The sequence below is a fragment of the Bactrocera oleae genome, chromosome 4 (assembly GCF_042242935.1).
Source record: "Bactrocera oleae isolate idBacOlea1 chromosome 4, idBacOlea1, whole genome shotgun sequence".
NCBI classification, from domain to species: Eukaryota; Metazoa; Arthropoda; class Insecta; order Diptera; family Tephritidae; genus Bactrocera; species Bactrocera oleae.
This window is the reverse complement of record NC_091538.1, coordinates 32195427-32212879: the sequence shown is the minus strand read 5'-3', so window position 1 is coordinate 32212879 and position 17453 is coordinate 32195427. Positions and strand designations below refer to the sequence as shown.

General features: G+C 34.8%; 1 protein-coding gene across 4 annotated transcripts in view; it reads right to left on the bottom strand.

Annotated features, from left to right (window-relative positions):
* Positions 1-2662: 2662 nt before the first annotated feature.
* LOC106625350 (oxysterol-binding protein-related protein 1) overlaps positions 2663-17453 on the bottom strand; it is a 342202-nt gene continuing 327411 nt past the window's right edge. For all 4 annotated transcript variants that reach the window (XM_070109226.1, XM_070109229.1, XM_070109228.1 and 1 more), the window contains one exon: positions 2663-2862. In XM_070109226.1, the coding sequence (XP_069965327.1) occupies positions 2760-2862 (103 nt within the window). In that variant the 3' untranslated portion in view covers positions 2663-2759. The remainder of the gene's footprint in view (positions 2863-17453) is intronic.

Sequence of the window (17453 nt, the reverse complement as noted above, 5' to 3'; positions counted from 1 at the left end):
TTGCAGTGAACGTGGAGGAAGGAGGAGGAATGCCGTGACGTAGGCCACCCGCTATTGCCGTTGCAAACGGAGAGTAGTTTACAGGCTCAGCCGATCTTGTTGACTCCTGACAACTTGTATAGGGTGATCCATTTCCAGGCTCTCTACTTTTTTAAAGTAAAACACAAAGAAAATTTTAATCTAATGGGGAATGTTTATTATCATTCGAAAGAACATTCTTTGGCATTTATTTTTTGAAGATTATCTCTTTCAAATATTGGCTGCGGCCACGTCTCAGATGGTTCATCTGATGAGTCCAATTTTCGATGACTCGTTCGAGCACTTCGACTGGTAACTGGCGAATGACACGCTTTGGGCTTAAACTTTACATATCCAAACAGGAAAAAGTCTAACGGTGTGATATCACACAATCTTGGTGGCGAATCGACCGGCAAAAAACGTGAAATTGTCTGCTCACCGAAGTGTTCTCTCAATAAATCCATTGATTGTTGCGATGTGTGGGAAGTGGCGCCGTCTTGTTGAAACGAAATGTCGGCGAAATCACGAGCTTCAAATTTAAGAATCAAAAAGTCGGTTATCATGGCGCAATAACAATCGCCCCTGACGGTTACTTTATCACCCGCATCAATATTGCAGAAATATGGACCGATGATTCTCGGCCCACAAACCGCATCAAACCGTTGTTTTTTTCTGGATGAAATGGAAGCTACTGAAGATCTTTAGGTTTCTCTTCGTTCCAAATGTGGCAATTTTGTTTGTTTACAAACCCATTGAGCCAGAAATTGGCCTAATCGATGCACAAAATTTGGATCGAAAACGTCGGATGTTCTTGGAACTTTTCCAAAGCCCATAGAGCGAAGCGATGTCGCTGGGGAAGGTCGAGCAGCTCAGTTCTTTCACAGGCTGTATGTTATAAATTTTTTCCACAGTAATCAACCTTCCCAACGCTATGTGCTAATTTTTAAACTAAATATTTTGTTGTATAGACTATGAATCAGCACTTATTTTGAAATCAAATTTTAAAAGCTTGGTAAACTATTCATTAATTAATTATTACCAATATTTAATGTAATAGAATGGAAACTGAGTTACGTGGTATAGTTAGTGCTATTGCATTCAGAAATTTCAGAACATTAATATTTGAAACCAGTTTTTATAAACAAACCACGTGTGCGTGTAAAAATGGCTTGCATTCAGATAAGATAATAACGATCGTCTCACATTGCAATAGATTATCTGTTTATAATACATATACCAGGTTTTTTCAAAAGAAAAAGTGAGTTTTGATTTTTCCCGGTTTGCGTACATTCGATTATCGTTATTTTGTTTTTTGTTATAATCGGACACATATGTTTATTATGTGCTTGCATTAAAAGCCAATATTGATTAACAGTTTGTTTGTGGTACAAGCGCTTTACAGAAGGCTGAGAAGATGTTGATGATAATGTGCATCCTGGAGGTGCGACCACGTCAACAAGCGAAGAAAACATCGAAACAGTGAAAAAATTGTTCTTGAAAATCGTCGAATCACTATTAGGGAAGTTGCAGGGGATGTTGGCGTAACGTAATCATGCCTCAACCTCCGTATTCACCAGATTTGGCTGCCTGCGACTTTTTCCTATTCCCAAAACTGAAGAAACCAATGAAAGGAAAGCGTTTTGCCTCAATTGAAGAGATCAAATCAGAATCAAAGAAAAAGTTGATGACCATACCGGAAAACGCATTTCAGAAGTGCTTCGAGGATTGGAAAAGGCGTTGGTACAAATGTATTATATCCGTGGGGGATTACTTTGAAGGAGACAAAATAGATATTAATGAATAAATAAGTACTTTTAAAAAAAGTTCAGAATACACCTTTTCCTTTGAACATACCTCGTATATATTTTTTGTGCTAGTTCTGTATATGAGTGATTGACATTGGATAAATCAGCGCACGACATCATGCCGAAAATGTGTGCGAGCAATAACAAATTGAAGCAAAAAACACTTGTCTCAGTGTATTGCTTACGAAACCGAAGATTCGACTTCAAATGCTTACTGTCTTAAAAACCGTCTCCGTAAAGATTTTTATTTGATGTCTCCAGCTTGAAAAGGGCTTGTATTTTGCCCGATTGACGTTGAAAGAAATGATGTTAATATTCAAGTAGGAATCGGAAATAACTATTTTTCGATTCTGCCGGACTGAGAGGGAGTATACTTGAGATCCAAGCTCATCTCATTGGTTGATGACACCACTCCAATGGGTATGTTTAATGTCTACATATCTTCGACACTAGAATCGATTTCGTTGCTTCATGGACGTGTAGTGTTTTCGTTCACTTCTTCCTTCTTAGCTCTTTACTTATATACTTTTCAATGAGATTAGTTAATGACTTAGCATATTTAAAAAATATTATAATGTAGAAACGGAGTGTTACATTTTGTGCTGTGAATAGATCAAATAACTTTTTCTTGTGTATAGGAATGGGTTTGGTGAAAACACGCATTGTGGTTTATTATTACTGTTTTTATAATTTGCAAAATCACATTTCCGGGTCATAGTTACGTGCAAAATAAAATAACCACTTACTATTGACGTGTGGATCACAAGTGTGTTCCCTATCTTACTACGCAAGCAAAAAGTTGGGTGAACACGATCATTTTCAAATTAAGCCATCCACACTTCTTTGTGACACCCTTTAATTTATTTTAAACTAAATAAGCATTACTCATTAGTAACAGTTTTACACAAGTACTAGTACACATGTTTACACATTTCGTTAAAAAATTTGGGATGTAGTTTCATAGCTTCGCTCCCAATAACCTCCAGTGTAAGTCCAGTCTTCATGTTTTGTTAAGGGATTAACATCGAATTTGAACCATCTGAAAGAAATGAATAATAAATATCAAGCCTAGAATCATAACCTTTCAACTAATATATACGTACACACATATGTATATATTGCCAATGTCACAAGTAGAAATATGAGAAAGAAATATAATTTAATCTGAAAGATATCATATGAGATCAATTGAAATGATAATTCAAAATTATTAAATGTATGTATATACGAGTATATGCAGAGAATTACTGCTATTGTCTTTAAGGTTGCATTTTGAAATGAAAAGTAATAGAGTCGGTGGTACTGCTAAAGTACTCTCCTACTTGACGGCCGAAGGGCTGAGGTGATAAAAATTGACTTTAGACCACTGGTCGGCATTTCATAGCACAATTCTGTAAGGTAACTTCCCACGCTTACATTCTATCGTGCGAAACAACGTCTCGTGTGATCATGTCGCTAAGGGAAATGTGCCCTACACGAAATTTTTTGGCATTATGAACACTTTGTGGTGTTATGAATTACATTTTGACCGTTTTAGGGTCCAATGTAGTTATTTAAATAGTGCAATATATAAAATGAATCAGAAAGCATGAAAGCAATTGTTTAAAAAAAATAATGAAATAAATTAACAAAATTTAAGGTAGCAGAGTTCTCATTGGGAGTCTTCAATTTCGTGCTCACCTACACAGTCACAGTTTCTCTCGTGCCGATCACTGCCTTATAGCACAAACAGTCACCGACATTCCTCCTTCCCGTACTTATCGCCCATGTCAAAACAAATTTGTCAAAATTTGTGCCCGTAGTGAAAACGTAGAAATCAGCTGTTCTCTTTTCTTTACATTTGTAAAATGAATGTAATTCAGAAAATTCTGAAAAAATAGTGTTGGCTTGCATATATTTTTAATGTGAAATGATCACAATCGTTGGTACTGTCCGGAAAACTATGTAGATCGAGTTAAGGGAGATAGAATCGTTCATGTCGGTAAATGGCGTAGAGAGGACGAAAATTACGACTCTTTACGACCAATGAGAGCTTTCGTGCGTAAAGGTCCTTTATATGCGTTTAACTTACGAGACAGACACGCTACCTATTTTATTTATGACGGATCTTTACCATATTGACTTACCACAATTGACTTATATAAAAATGTATGCTATAACATAAATACAAATCATAAATATCGCATTTACTATTACATAACATTTCAAAATATTATATAAATATTTAAATTAACATAAAAAAAGAAAATCCAACAATCTAATCCGGCTGCTGTTGGACCTCGAAAGCTACTTCCAACATTTTTTGCATAGCCGTGACCATCAAATTGCTGAACGATTTCAAAGCCGGACTTCTGTTCTCTTCTTCACTTTTTGACCATTTTTATTTTTAAATAAATCTATTACTTCCAACATTTTTTTGTCCACTTCGCTGTTCTCTTGAAATGATTTTGTAATTGTTCTGAGACTGTGAAAGGAGGCGATGCTGATGATAACGATACTACCACAGTGTTGAATGTAAGAGGGGGTGAAGGCGTGGGCACTTGTATAGCTTCCACAGGTGATCGCGATGTCGATGGCAAAATGCTTGCGCAAATACTTTGCGAACATCTTATTCTATAAATATACCTTTTGTTAATTAAAAATTTAAATATATATATGTTTATTCATATTGTACGCAAAAGCTTACGGTTGTTTTACTATATATGGTTTTAAAATTGCATCGTTTCCATTAAGTGTTACTGCTTATAAAATTCAGCTCCGCTGCCTGATGGTGCTATATCCTTCCTAACTTCTCTACCGAATCGATCGCGAAGCGCCAGCCATCTTCTTCGGTAAACCTCTCCTTTATAATAATAATAATAATAAATGTTTTAAAGAATGCTATTTCGTAAATAACAAATTCAAACTTACCACTTGTATGCATCTCCTTCCCAATTTGTTTCCACAACCTATTATTCGACAAAAATCTATAATACGGGATACTTTTGTCATAAAGCTCCCATCGATCTTCCACTAAATATATTAATTTTTCGTTTTAAACTTATAATTTTTGATAATGTGAAACATCAAAACCAAAATCCAATTACTAAAAATAGTCTACCTCTTTATAATTAAGTGTATTCGACTGTCATTTTGAGTTAGTTAAAGAATATTTCAAATATATTCAAGTTTATTTTTAATTAATTCAAGTTACTAAAGCTGGCAACCCTGCGTTGCAAAAGATCAATCAGCTGACTCGTTTCTACGGGAAAAATCAAATTTTCGCGGATATCCTACCGTACGGTCTGTTGAAGCGAGGGTGACTGTTAATTTACATTGCGCTCTCATGGCACAAACAGTCACCGATAGAAAACCGTGGACCGAATCAGCTGAAACGACCTATCTAATGTGACTGTTTGTGCCATGAGAGCGCAATGTAAATGAACAGTCACCACCGCTTCAACAGACCGTGCGGTAGAATATCCGCGAAAATTGGATTTTTTTCGTAGAAACGAGTTAGCTGAGAGTGAGAGAGCAATCTCTTGCAACGCAGGGTTGCCAATCTCGATATTTTGTAGTAATTAAAAATTGAACTTAAATATATTTGAAATATTCTTAAAATAACTGAAAATCACAGTCGAATAAACTTATTTAAAAATTTATAGGTAAACTATTTTTATACTCTCGCAACCTGTTGCTACAGAGTATAATAGTTTTGTTCACCTAACGGTTGTTTGTATCACCTAAAACTAATCGAGTTAGATATAGGGTTATGTATATATAAATGATCAGGATGAAGAAACGAGTTGAAATCCGGGTGACTGTCTGTCCGTCCGTCCGTCCGTGCAAGCTCTAACTTGAGTAAAAATTGAGGTATCTTTATAAAACTTGGTAGACATGTTTCTTGGTACCGTGAGACGGTTGGTACTGCAGATAGGCGTAATCGTAACTAAGCTCCGCAAGAAGATACAAGGCTGTTATTTGGTACACAGGATCACATTAGGGAGGGGCATCTGCAGTTAAAATTTTTTTTTAAAGTGGGCGTGGTCCCGCCTCTAATAGGTTCAATATGCATATCTCCTAAACCGCTAATGCTATTATAACAAAATTCACTGGAAGCAAATTTTTAGAACCTCTACCTACAGTGTGAAAATAGTTGAAATCGGGTGGCAACTCCGCCCACTTCCCATATAACGGTACTGTTAAAAACTATTAAAAGCGCGATAAATCAAGCACTAAACACGCCAGAGATATTAAATTTTATCTCTAGACAGTGAGCGTGGCACAGCCCACTTTTAGGTGAAAACCCAGATCTTGGGATCTGCTTAACCGATTTCAGCCAAATTCGGTGCATAACGTTCTTTTCATATTTTTATGTTATATTGCGAAAATGGGCTAAATCGGGCTACAACCACGCCTATTTCCCATATAACACCATTTTCAATTCCACTTGATTCTTTCACTTTCCACTATGCATATCAAGCAACAATGATTATATCGGGGTAAAACTTTGCGTGAATAATACGTTTAACGTATGCCACCTTGTGACCAAAAATTGTCTAAATCGAACCAAAACTGTTCAAACCCCTAAGTACTAAATATGTGGACCCCAGTGCCCATAGTTGACCTTCTACCGACAATATCAGCCAATCCACAAAGAAATCTCAAACGAGTATACCATTTGACTTTGCGAGAGTATAAAATGTTCGGTTACATCCGAACTTAGCCCTTCCTTACTTGTTAATTTTGAGATTTTACATTATGAAAAATTATAACTAATAAAGTAAATGTGTGATGAAAAATCGTGTTTACAAATAGAACAATGGCAACATTGTTGAAATGAAAATAAAAGAGAACAACTTATTTCTAGGTTGAAACTGCGAGCATGACTTTTGACAAATTTGGTTTGATACGGGTGGTAAATACGGAAGGGAGGAAAATCGGTGACTGTTTGTAGCATTATTCCAGTGGTCGGCATTCAAATCCATTTAAACGTTTTATTTTCTGAGAGTATATGCGTGTGGAGAGCGATTCAACTGTTCCAGTGGTACAATTTACTGATCCTTTACGTTTTTCAGTTCAAGTGTAAATTGGAGCATCACTGGTTTCCTTTAAATTTAGGCAATTCACAAGCTATGCCTTATGTCGTATTTCAATAGTCTCAAAAATACGACGCTTGTGAGCACCCTTTAATCGTTGTATGTCATATTGTGTAAAATTTCTACACTTCACTGGTAGTGAAAAATTAAGAATACAAGAATGTTATGAGAAAGTGACAATAATAAAATTAAAGCTTCTTTTTGTGAAAATTTTCTTTATGTTGAAACTGCGGCGTTTTGGTTTACACTGCAATAAAATCATTTCCAACCACAGAAACAACCAAATATTTTCATATTTCACTTTTCTTCAACTTAATTTACCTGAATATCGTGGCTTCCTTGCATATTATTAGAGAAATTGATGAAATGTATTTAATTTATTAATTTTAGACACTTAAACGTCAACAATAAAAAAAGTAAACTGATACAGCTGATAGAATAGCACACTCAAAAAACATACCTCGCCGTGTTGTATTTGTCGTATCTCAATTTTGTATGGGAAACAACAACAGTGTTGATATGACAGTCATAAATAAATAAGACAATATGACGATATGATATTGTACAATATGACATTGTGAATGCCCTAATTGTTTTTGAATGAAAATTGTGTGCTAAATATTTTCTAAAGCTGATGTTCCAACTAACAACAAAGTTATTTATAATTTCACCAGTATTGTAAATAATTATTAATAAAAAAATAAATAATTATGAACAATTAACAAATAATAGTGCCCGCGGGATATGGGCTGCTGTTCACTGCTTCAGACGATCGTTGGAAACTTCAATTTTATTGCGGTTATTTTCATTTCAATATACAATATTTAAGTACCCAACTCAAAACTTTGAATGGTCCAGATACGGTGACAGTCGTCGTGAATAAAGGCACTATTGCAATATTTGAGCTTATGAGAAGGCATAAACAGTTCTCATGCCGCTTAGTTCTAGTAAAGTTTCTGATTGGTTTCAATTAAAGTTTATGTTTGATTTTAATTGCTACGTTGATCGAATGAAAGTTATAAGAGTTATCGCAATAATATTTCATATAGCAATTTCAATAGAGCCGTTGACGCCATTATAAGTCGAACACGGTCTAAATAGAATAAGAGAAAAATAAGACATCTGCTGTTATACCTTATGACATAAAATAGCAAATTTTTCTGTATACGGCCATCGTTCAATTAATCCATTGCATTGTGGATGATAAGGTGTTGTTTTAAAATACTATATTCCAAGGTATTTTAATAGTTACTTATCAAGTAAACTGATCGATGTCGATATGCATATCTACAAATTGTCTCCTGCATTGGAAAAAGCTTTTGTTGTATCGAATGGCTATCCTAGCAACAAGAATAGGTCAATAGTCATTTCATAGTTAGTCTCGTAAAATGTATCCACTATTATACAATAGCTGAAGTTGAGATACCCGGAAATGCTCTTAACCTTACATGGTTAAATACTATACGACAATGTTGCTTCTATTCAGCAACCGATTTTGTAAGGATGCAATATCATCTTGATACGGAAATGTTTAATTTAAGCCTCGAAAATCTTTTTTTTTTTTATTAAAAAAACCCAAAATGGAGTCGTAATCTTTTTGAATTGGCACCTGATAAATGCTTTCTGTATACCTATTGAGATAACTGGTGATTGAGTTAGTGTTCAACGCTATGTAGCCGTCACATGGCTCCAGTATTGCCAATGGTAGAGATTTCAGGACTTAAGTGTGATAAGATATTTATTTTTGCAGATATGTCGTAAAGGTAAAGGTGACGACCACAGGTTTTTTTATGGAATTGTTGCTGAGTTCTAATACCGAATTATCTGAAATGACCTGTTCAAGATAAGTGGATACTTCTGGTGGTGCGAACGAGTTCGCTTTGCTCCAACCATTTTTGAAAGAACAGCAATTTCATTTTATATATCAGCAAACTCACATTGCGAGCTGACCTTAAAAACTGTTCACCGTCCGTCGACGATATGTTTTATGTCTTAGAATCACAATCACGATTTTAATTATTTTTGCTAATTGGAAAATAATGCTAAACATGTTGCGAAAATATAAATATAATGAAGTTAAATTTTCATGTATGGCACATATTATATTAAACTTTCAATATATGTACCTATAATAACTTTTAGTTGACATTCACTCGACACCAGCCTTGACATTCGCTTCTTAGGTATACTTGAGAACATATTTTCAAACAATTTTTTAAATATGGTATACCATATAGCACACACACTGAACGACACATTCGCCATAAAATTTGGTTATAAAAACGAAAATCAATATTTATACATATGTATGTAGTATATGGGAGTTGCGGGTAGTATTGACCTGATTATCTATTTCCGCCAATACCATCTACTATTAACATACCAAGTATTAACAAAATACCCCCTGGGTTTTATTAAGTTACCTCACATACCAACGCCAACCTATATGGAGTAAAGTCAGCCGGATGTTAGAAAATTCTGATATTAGTTATATAGAGGCTAGGTCAAGTTTTCACCCAATTTTATCCATTTCAGGCACAAAAATACGCTGTTATTAGAAAAACACAGTATCTCATTTTTACTGAGATAACTCACATATTAAGTGATATAAGCGGTATAAAGTCATCCGGAAGTTTGAAAATCGTTATATTAGGCTAAGGAAAGTAATTACCCAATTCAAACCATTTTTGACTTTCAGACATATTATTATCAGGAAAGGGTTCTCTCTGAATTTCAATTATATATCTGACACATCGACCAATATTTTTCGTAAAAAGTCAACTATAGACACTGGCGTTCACATATTCGGTATTAAGGGATTTCAACAGTTTAGGCTCGATTTGAAAACCGGGTGCTAAAGAGCCCTTTCCTACCAACTTAGTTGTGAAATTTAATGCCTGTCTCACAACTTATTGAGTGGGTTTTCGCACTTTTAGCAGATTTCAACGTAACCGTTATATGGGGAGTGGGCGCGGTTAATATATGATTTCACTAATTTTCACAGCGTATGAATAAGTGCTAAAAATACTTCTTGTCAACGAATTTGGTTGAAATATTTTCGCTGTTATGCAGATTTGTATATGTAACCTTTTAGGGGGCGGGGCCACGCCCACTTAAAAAAAATTCGTCCAAAGATGTCCCTTGCTATTGCGATCCTCTGCACTAAATAATAGTTTTGTATCTCAATCTAGTGTCTACTTATGGCACTTTATAGGTTTTTGATTAATGGCGCCTTATGGGCGTGGCAGTGGTTCGATTCCGCCCATCTGCAAACCAACCCCCGTCAGATGCAACACGTCGCGTGAGTATAAAAATGTTGCAAATGAATTCCACATTCATTATTCGACGAAATCGTGAATGGATTATTACAATCAAATTTGGTATCTTATTAACTTTTATTGAAGGCCCACTTAGGCGTATTAATACAATATATTTCACTTCACGTCAACGAAATTAATTTTAGATATACTCAACCAAAGAGGTTAAATTTAAAATATTAAGTTGATGTGGAAACCCTCAATAATGGGATCAAAACTCTTTATATTAGGGATAGAAGGCTTGAATCAAGGTCTACACCAATTCTATTCATATTCAGAGGTAAATCCTTAAAACAATTTTATAATTTTTAAGAAAATTTGTCTACTTAATTTGATTAAAACATCACACATTTGACCAACCAGTACGGTTTAAAGTCTGGTGGAAAGTCGGAAATCATTATACAGGCCATTATGAGGGCAGAGAAATGGACAGCCTGAATGCATTAATTTTGACATTGTTGAGGTATCCTTGAGATCATATATATTTAAGCAATTTAAAAATATATTATAAATATATGGTTATCGGGTAATTCGAAGACTAAATTCACATATTTTCGGCATTAAACTATAATTTAATTATAATCCAATCTCATACGTTCAGTTAATTTTACTAAGATAACTTACATATTGGCTAATCTATTGTAAAAGGCCAACGGAAAGTTTAAAAATCTTTTATTACGTATGTGGGAGATATAGGGCTAGTATTGACTTACTATGACTTTTAACATGCCCCATACTAATAACATGTCTTTGAGTTTCATTAAGGTAACTCACTCTCCGTCACCAATATAAATATTTATATCGACTAAAGTCAGCAAGACGTTCGAAAATCATGATATTAATTATAGGAGGGTATTGAGCTACCAAGCTTTTTTACAGCGATGAATGAATCGCGATAATAAACATGGTTTATTAAAATATATATATATATGTATTACAACGAGTGGAAGGTGGAGCGAATGTTAAAACCAGAGATAAGGAGATGCCCAACTCGTCTCTCACTGGAAATGAGAGCGCAATTGATAAACGTCAAAACCTACTGAACTCAAGCAACTGTCAAAGTTCAGTAGGTCTGACGTTTAGCAATTGGAAAAAGAGGGACGGCCAGATTAAAATCCTACAGAAAAATATGTAAACAGAGAGATTTGTGCTGCTGTTGAAGATCACTAACAAAAATTAGAAAACAATGAAAATGAAAGAAAACGCGAAATTGAAATGTATGTGATGATATCTTTTGTGATGTCATGCTAAGTGGTATTGATTTTCAGTTGAAAATTTTTAAAAACATTTATTAATTGAGAGCTAATACATTTATTCTTTTGATTCCGTATTGAAAGTTCAAAGATCAATTGTTTAATAAATCACAAAATCACAAAAAAAAAGAGTATAAAAAGTTCTGCATATGTTTAACGGATACATGTATAATAATATTTAATCTTAATAAATGATGGGTATTTTAATTTAAATTCCCAAAAATTATTATTTTTTACCATCTGGCTACAATGGAAAATGTTATAAAAAACGCTAATTTTGAGGCGCTCTCACACTGGAAAGAGATGGGCATCCCATTATCCCTGGTTAAAACCATTCTATAAATCTACAAGTAACCAATCTTAAGATTTTCACTAATACACACGCAAAAATATCCCACTTGGTACGGGTTGAATCAAAAATTTTACTACTAAAGTGACACTTGGTACGGATTGCCTACTTATATTCTACTACTAAAGTCACACTGGGTACGGGTTGCCAACTAATACTCTACTACTAAAACGTCAAAATGACTCAAATCTGCTATAGTGTGTTGCCGTGTTATGTTTTAAAATTTATAACTTTAAGAATGTTTTTATAACATATTCAAATAGTTTTCTATTATTAAGATTCCTAAAGATTAAATTTACATTTAATAAGCATATCGCTGTAGGTGATTAAGAATATTTTGTTAATATTATTTATTAATTGGTATATAAGTTTGCTTATTATTATTGTTGTTTCTGAATTGTACCTCATTTTTTGTTCTATTACTTTTATTTTTGATAAAATTTATACAAATAGATTGTATTCAATTATATTTGTTCATGAATACAATTGAATTGTTTCTGACTTTTATATATTTTTTTTCGTGTTTGTTTAAATCAAGTTGAATATTTCAACTTATATTGTTAATGTAATTAATATTCATGAACTTGTACCTGATTTAAAGTATATACCTTTTCGAGTTACATTTGTTACGAAAAGTAGATTGTTTTAGAACTGCATATATTTTATGGGTGACGATAGGCCTCCTGGGGAACCGAACACCCAAAAAAGATCGGTCACGCGCTTATATTACAACCTCAGAGGTGGTGAAAAAAGCAGTAAATATATAATAACCTTTTGTTTCGAAAATATTCTTGAAATTTTTTTATTAATATTCTCCATTACAAATACATGTTCACATACAAGTTGTTAAACTACATGCCTTTTATTTACACCTCTGAGTCAAAAAAGGACAATTCGATCAGGTGAGCTCAGCTGTGTCACACACTTAGGAAAACAGCTGATTCTTTGGTTACTTGTAGGCTTATACAATGGTTAAAACTGAACTGATTTACAATGAAAGGCTTAATAGCACAAACAGTCACCGACATCCCTCCCTTTCGTATTTACCACCCGTATCAAACCAAATTTGTCAAAAGTTATGCCCATAGTTGCAACGCAGAAATCAGGTGTTCTCTTTTGTTTTCATTTCACCAATGTTGCCATTGTTCTATTTGTATACACAATTTTTCACACACTTAGATTTTTTGTTACAATTTTTCATTATGTAAAGGCTTAAAACTAAAATCCAACTATTGAAAATAGTTATCCTATTTATAAATAAGTGTATTCGACTGTGATTTTGAGTTATTTTAAGAATATTTCAAATAAATTCAAGTTCATTTTTTAATTACTGCGTTGCAAGTATTGCCCTCTCACTCTCAGCACACTCGTTTCTACGGAAAAAATCCAATTTTCGCAAATATCCTACCGTACGGTCTGTTAAAGCGAATTTGGTTGACTTGTGTATACATAACTTATGATTTAAGATTGTTTCTACAAATTATTAGTAGTTTTATCGTAAGAGGAGCTGCTCCGGACATCAAATTTTCACCCGATTTTAACCATTATACGCAAAAATACACATTGTTATTAGTGAAACACAATCTTTTATTTTCACTAAGATAACTCACATATTGGCCGATATAGCAATATGAAATAAACCGAAAGTTCGAAAATCTTTATATTAGGTATACGACGGCTAAGGAAAGACTTCATCCAACAAACAGGCATACTGTTATCAGGAAACTATAATTTTTGATTAAATGGTTTTTGTATGAACGTACTCGGTACCTGGGGGCTTGAACATGTGTAGTCCGATTTTGACAATTTTAGTTCATGAGGTGGCCACCTTTAAGCTCACTATTCCTGCAAAGTTTTTTCCGCATACGTTCATTGGTGCTTGATTTAAATACTGAAAAGTAAAATAATCAGAAGGAAGGTTAAATTGTGGGAAGAAGGAAGTAGGCTTCCATTTCGCTCATTTTCGCACTAAAACATCAGAAAAATATTATATACCGACTTTGATTAAAATTGGTCGAATAGGTCCTGTGATATGAGGTTTCGCCTAAATATGGACGGTGTCACGCCCATCAGCCAATTTTGACACCGTCTCCTATTAAGCCCTGTCATACGATCCAGGCTGTTAGACTTAATAACTCTGGCGCATTCATTTATTGATTAATCCCGCTTTTAATACAAGGTGCGTTCCAAAGTAACAAAGTAAACGCCATCTATATGTCGACTAGTGCGTTAGCATCTGCTATCCTTTATCAACTTCCAGTAAAAATTTGATGACATTTCATCTATTGGAAGTGAAATTATTGCGTTTTAAGTGTCAGTATGTTTTTGACATCGTTGCGAAAATGAGCTTCGAACAAAAAGCCAACATTCAATTTTGTTTTAAAATTGGTAAAACTTTTACCGAAACGTTTCAATTGATGAAACAAGTTTACGGCGATGGTTGCCTATCCCGTAGCAGAGTGACCGAGTGGTTTCAACATTTTCAAAGTGGTCATGAGGACAGAAATGAGAAATGAGCCGAAACCCAAAAAATCGCGCCTGGAGAAGTCAAAAATGAAGACAATGCAAATTTATTTTTATAATTCCAAGGGTATTGCCCACAAAGAATTTATTCAAAAATCACATTTTAAAAATAAACCACTCCCGTATTCATTTGATATGGCACCGTGCGACTTCTACCTTTTCGAAAAAATGCATTTGCCGATGAAAGGAAAGCGTTATGCAGACGTGGAGGCCATCCAAAACGCTTGCACCGGCATACTGGCGGCCATACCGGGCAACGAGCTAAACCACTCGTTCGACATGCTTTTGGACCGTGCAAAAAGCTGTTTTAAAGCAGAAGGAGACTATTTTGAAAAAAATTATTGATTTTGCCGATAAAACCATTTGTTCTGTCTTTTTTTTTAAAGTCCTGTTTACTTTGGAGCGCACCTTGTACATTGTTTTTAACATCATTGAAGCTTTAGTGGTTTAGAAGATATTTACATTAAACCTACAAGAGGACGGAGCCCCTTGCTACTGCGATACCTGTACCAAACTGAAGTTCTATATCTCAATTTAGTGCCTAGCTATGGCGCTTTATAGATGTTCGTTTAATGGCGTTTTGTAGGCGTGGTGGTGGTCAAATCACGTCAATCTACAATAGCGGTCTCCCTTTTTTACTAAGGAACACTTGTACAAAGTTTCATTACGATATCTCAATTTTTACTAAAGTTACAGACAGACAGACCCGGCTTTCAACTCGTCTCATCATCCTGATCATTTATATATATAACTCCATATCTATGTCGATAAGTTTTACATGATACAGACAACCGTAAGGTGAACAAAACTATTATTACTCATATAAACATTTTGCAAAATATGTTACTAATCGAAATAGTTTATATATATAATTATATAAATATATGATCAGCATTACGAGACTAGTTAAAATCTGAGGGTTTGTCTGTCCATCCGTCTGTCCGTGCAAGCTAAAGCTTAGTAAAAATTAAGATATCTTGATAAAGCTTGGTACAGAAGAAAGGATCAGTTAATTGTTGGGCGTAATCGGACGACTGCCACGCCCTACAAACTTCCATTAATCACAAATCTATAAATTGCCATAGCTAAGCCGGACATTAAGATACAAAACTATAATTTGGTACGAAGAATCGCAATAACGAGTGGTTTGAAAATTGTTAAAAAGTGGACGTGGTCCCGCCCTCTAATAGGTTTAATGTACACCTCTTTTCAAACCGCTGAAGATATATGTATGAACCAAACTTGCTGAAAAGAAGTTATTTTATTACCTCTTCACTCTGCGGAAATGGATAATAACCACTCTCCATATAACGGTATGAACAGAATGGCACAAAAGGGCGTTATATTAGCAAGTGTCAAAATTGGATGATGGTCGTGGCACTGTCCTCATTTAAGTGAAATCACATATCTCTGGACCCACTGGACCAAATTCAATATTTACGAATATTTTAATATTTCGATGTTACAGTGCAGAAATGCGCGAATTCAGATGAAAACCCATATACTTCCCATATAAAACCATTTTAACTTTCATCTGATTCTTTCACTTTCTAGTGTACAAATCAAGCCCCAATTAGTAAATCGGGATAAAACTTTGAACGAATAGTACTTTTGAGGTATGCCATCTCAGGTATGCACTCTCATGACAAATAAAAATCGTCGATTTATTTCATAAGAGTGCGCGACAAAAGGACTTAAATTTACTATTTACGCTCTGCACACTTATCACACAGCAAAACAATTTTAAGACCAAGTCTTCGTTCAGAAGCAGTTTGAAACTTGACAATTCCGTCACAGATCTTACATTCCCATATTCAGAAATCCCTGAAAATACTGTTATAAAATTTAAAATGCGATACTCAACAGGCGAATCACGTATAACTGAGATTTCCTGTTATTTACATTTTTTCGCCGAGGCACTGAAGCTACTTTCATCCCTTTCAACTGTTTTTGGATTAGATACATTTTCGCGCTTTTTTGTTCTCGACTTACGAATGCTAAAAGATTTTCTAATTTCTCTGGAAGACTTTATTTTCACGAAAAATTACCCACAAATATATAAACAAACTCACAAGTTTACTGCTAGGCTTAGTTGCATATACTGACAACAACTCTTAAATATTTTCCAGTTTAGGGGTCTAAAAATAAAAATTTACATTTCAGGTATAAAAAAAAAACCATCAAACCGTTGATTTACACATCTAAATACATTAGAAGGGAGCATTTGCAATAAGCTGGTGCATAAAAGGGACAGCGTCCAGGTAGTCGCTGCCACTCTGGCCTTGTACTTTCAAGCACTCTGAAACACCGTTTCAAAATTGCGTGTAACTTCGAAAATATTCACCGGAACGATATGAAATTTTGTGTGTATTCTTAAATATTAGGTACGGTTTTTATGTAAGAGATGGCGTTATTGTCCATAGTACTAGTGTTACGTGTCGCATCATGTCATACGGTCTATACGGCGCTGAAAACGTGTTTATTCGCGCTAAAAGTTTGTCTTTGACAGTTTTTTGATTGATTGACTCAGTACGTTGTGAGCGCTCGTCAAAGATAGACACCAGCAAAGAGAAAATTCGCTACATTTTACAATTTTTCTTCGATCAAGGCGAAAAAGCAGCCAAAGCGGCTGAAATAATTAATTTAGTTTATGGGCTTGATACTGTAAACGCACGTGTAGCGCAAAAATGGTTTGCTGGGTTCCGTTCCGATAATTTCGATGTCAAAGATGCACCACGCGTCGGGAGGCCTGTCGTCGAAAATTGCGATAAAATCATGGAAATAGTGGAAACAGACCGTCATGTGAGCACTTATTTAATTGCTGAGGAACTAAAGATAAGCCAGAAAACCGTTTGGAACCATTTGCATAACCTTGGATTCAAAGAAAAGCTCGATGTTTGGGTGCCACACGAACTAACGGAATGGTTTTGCTGTGTGTTTAGTGGGATTGGCAAAGAATTATCTACTATGAGCTGCTCCCTTATGGCCAAACGCTCCCTTTCGGTCCTCTAATTCCAACTACTGCACCGCTTGAAGGCAGCAGTCATCCAGAAGAGGCCATCTTTAGTCAACAGAGGCCGAATTGTGTTCCATCAGGACAACGCCAGGCC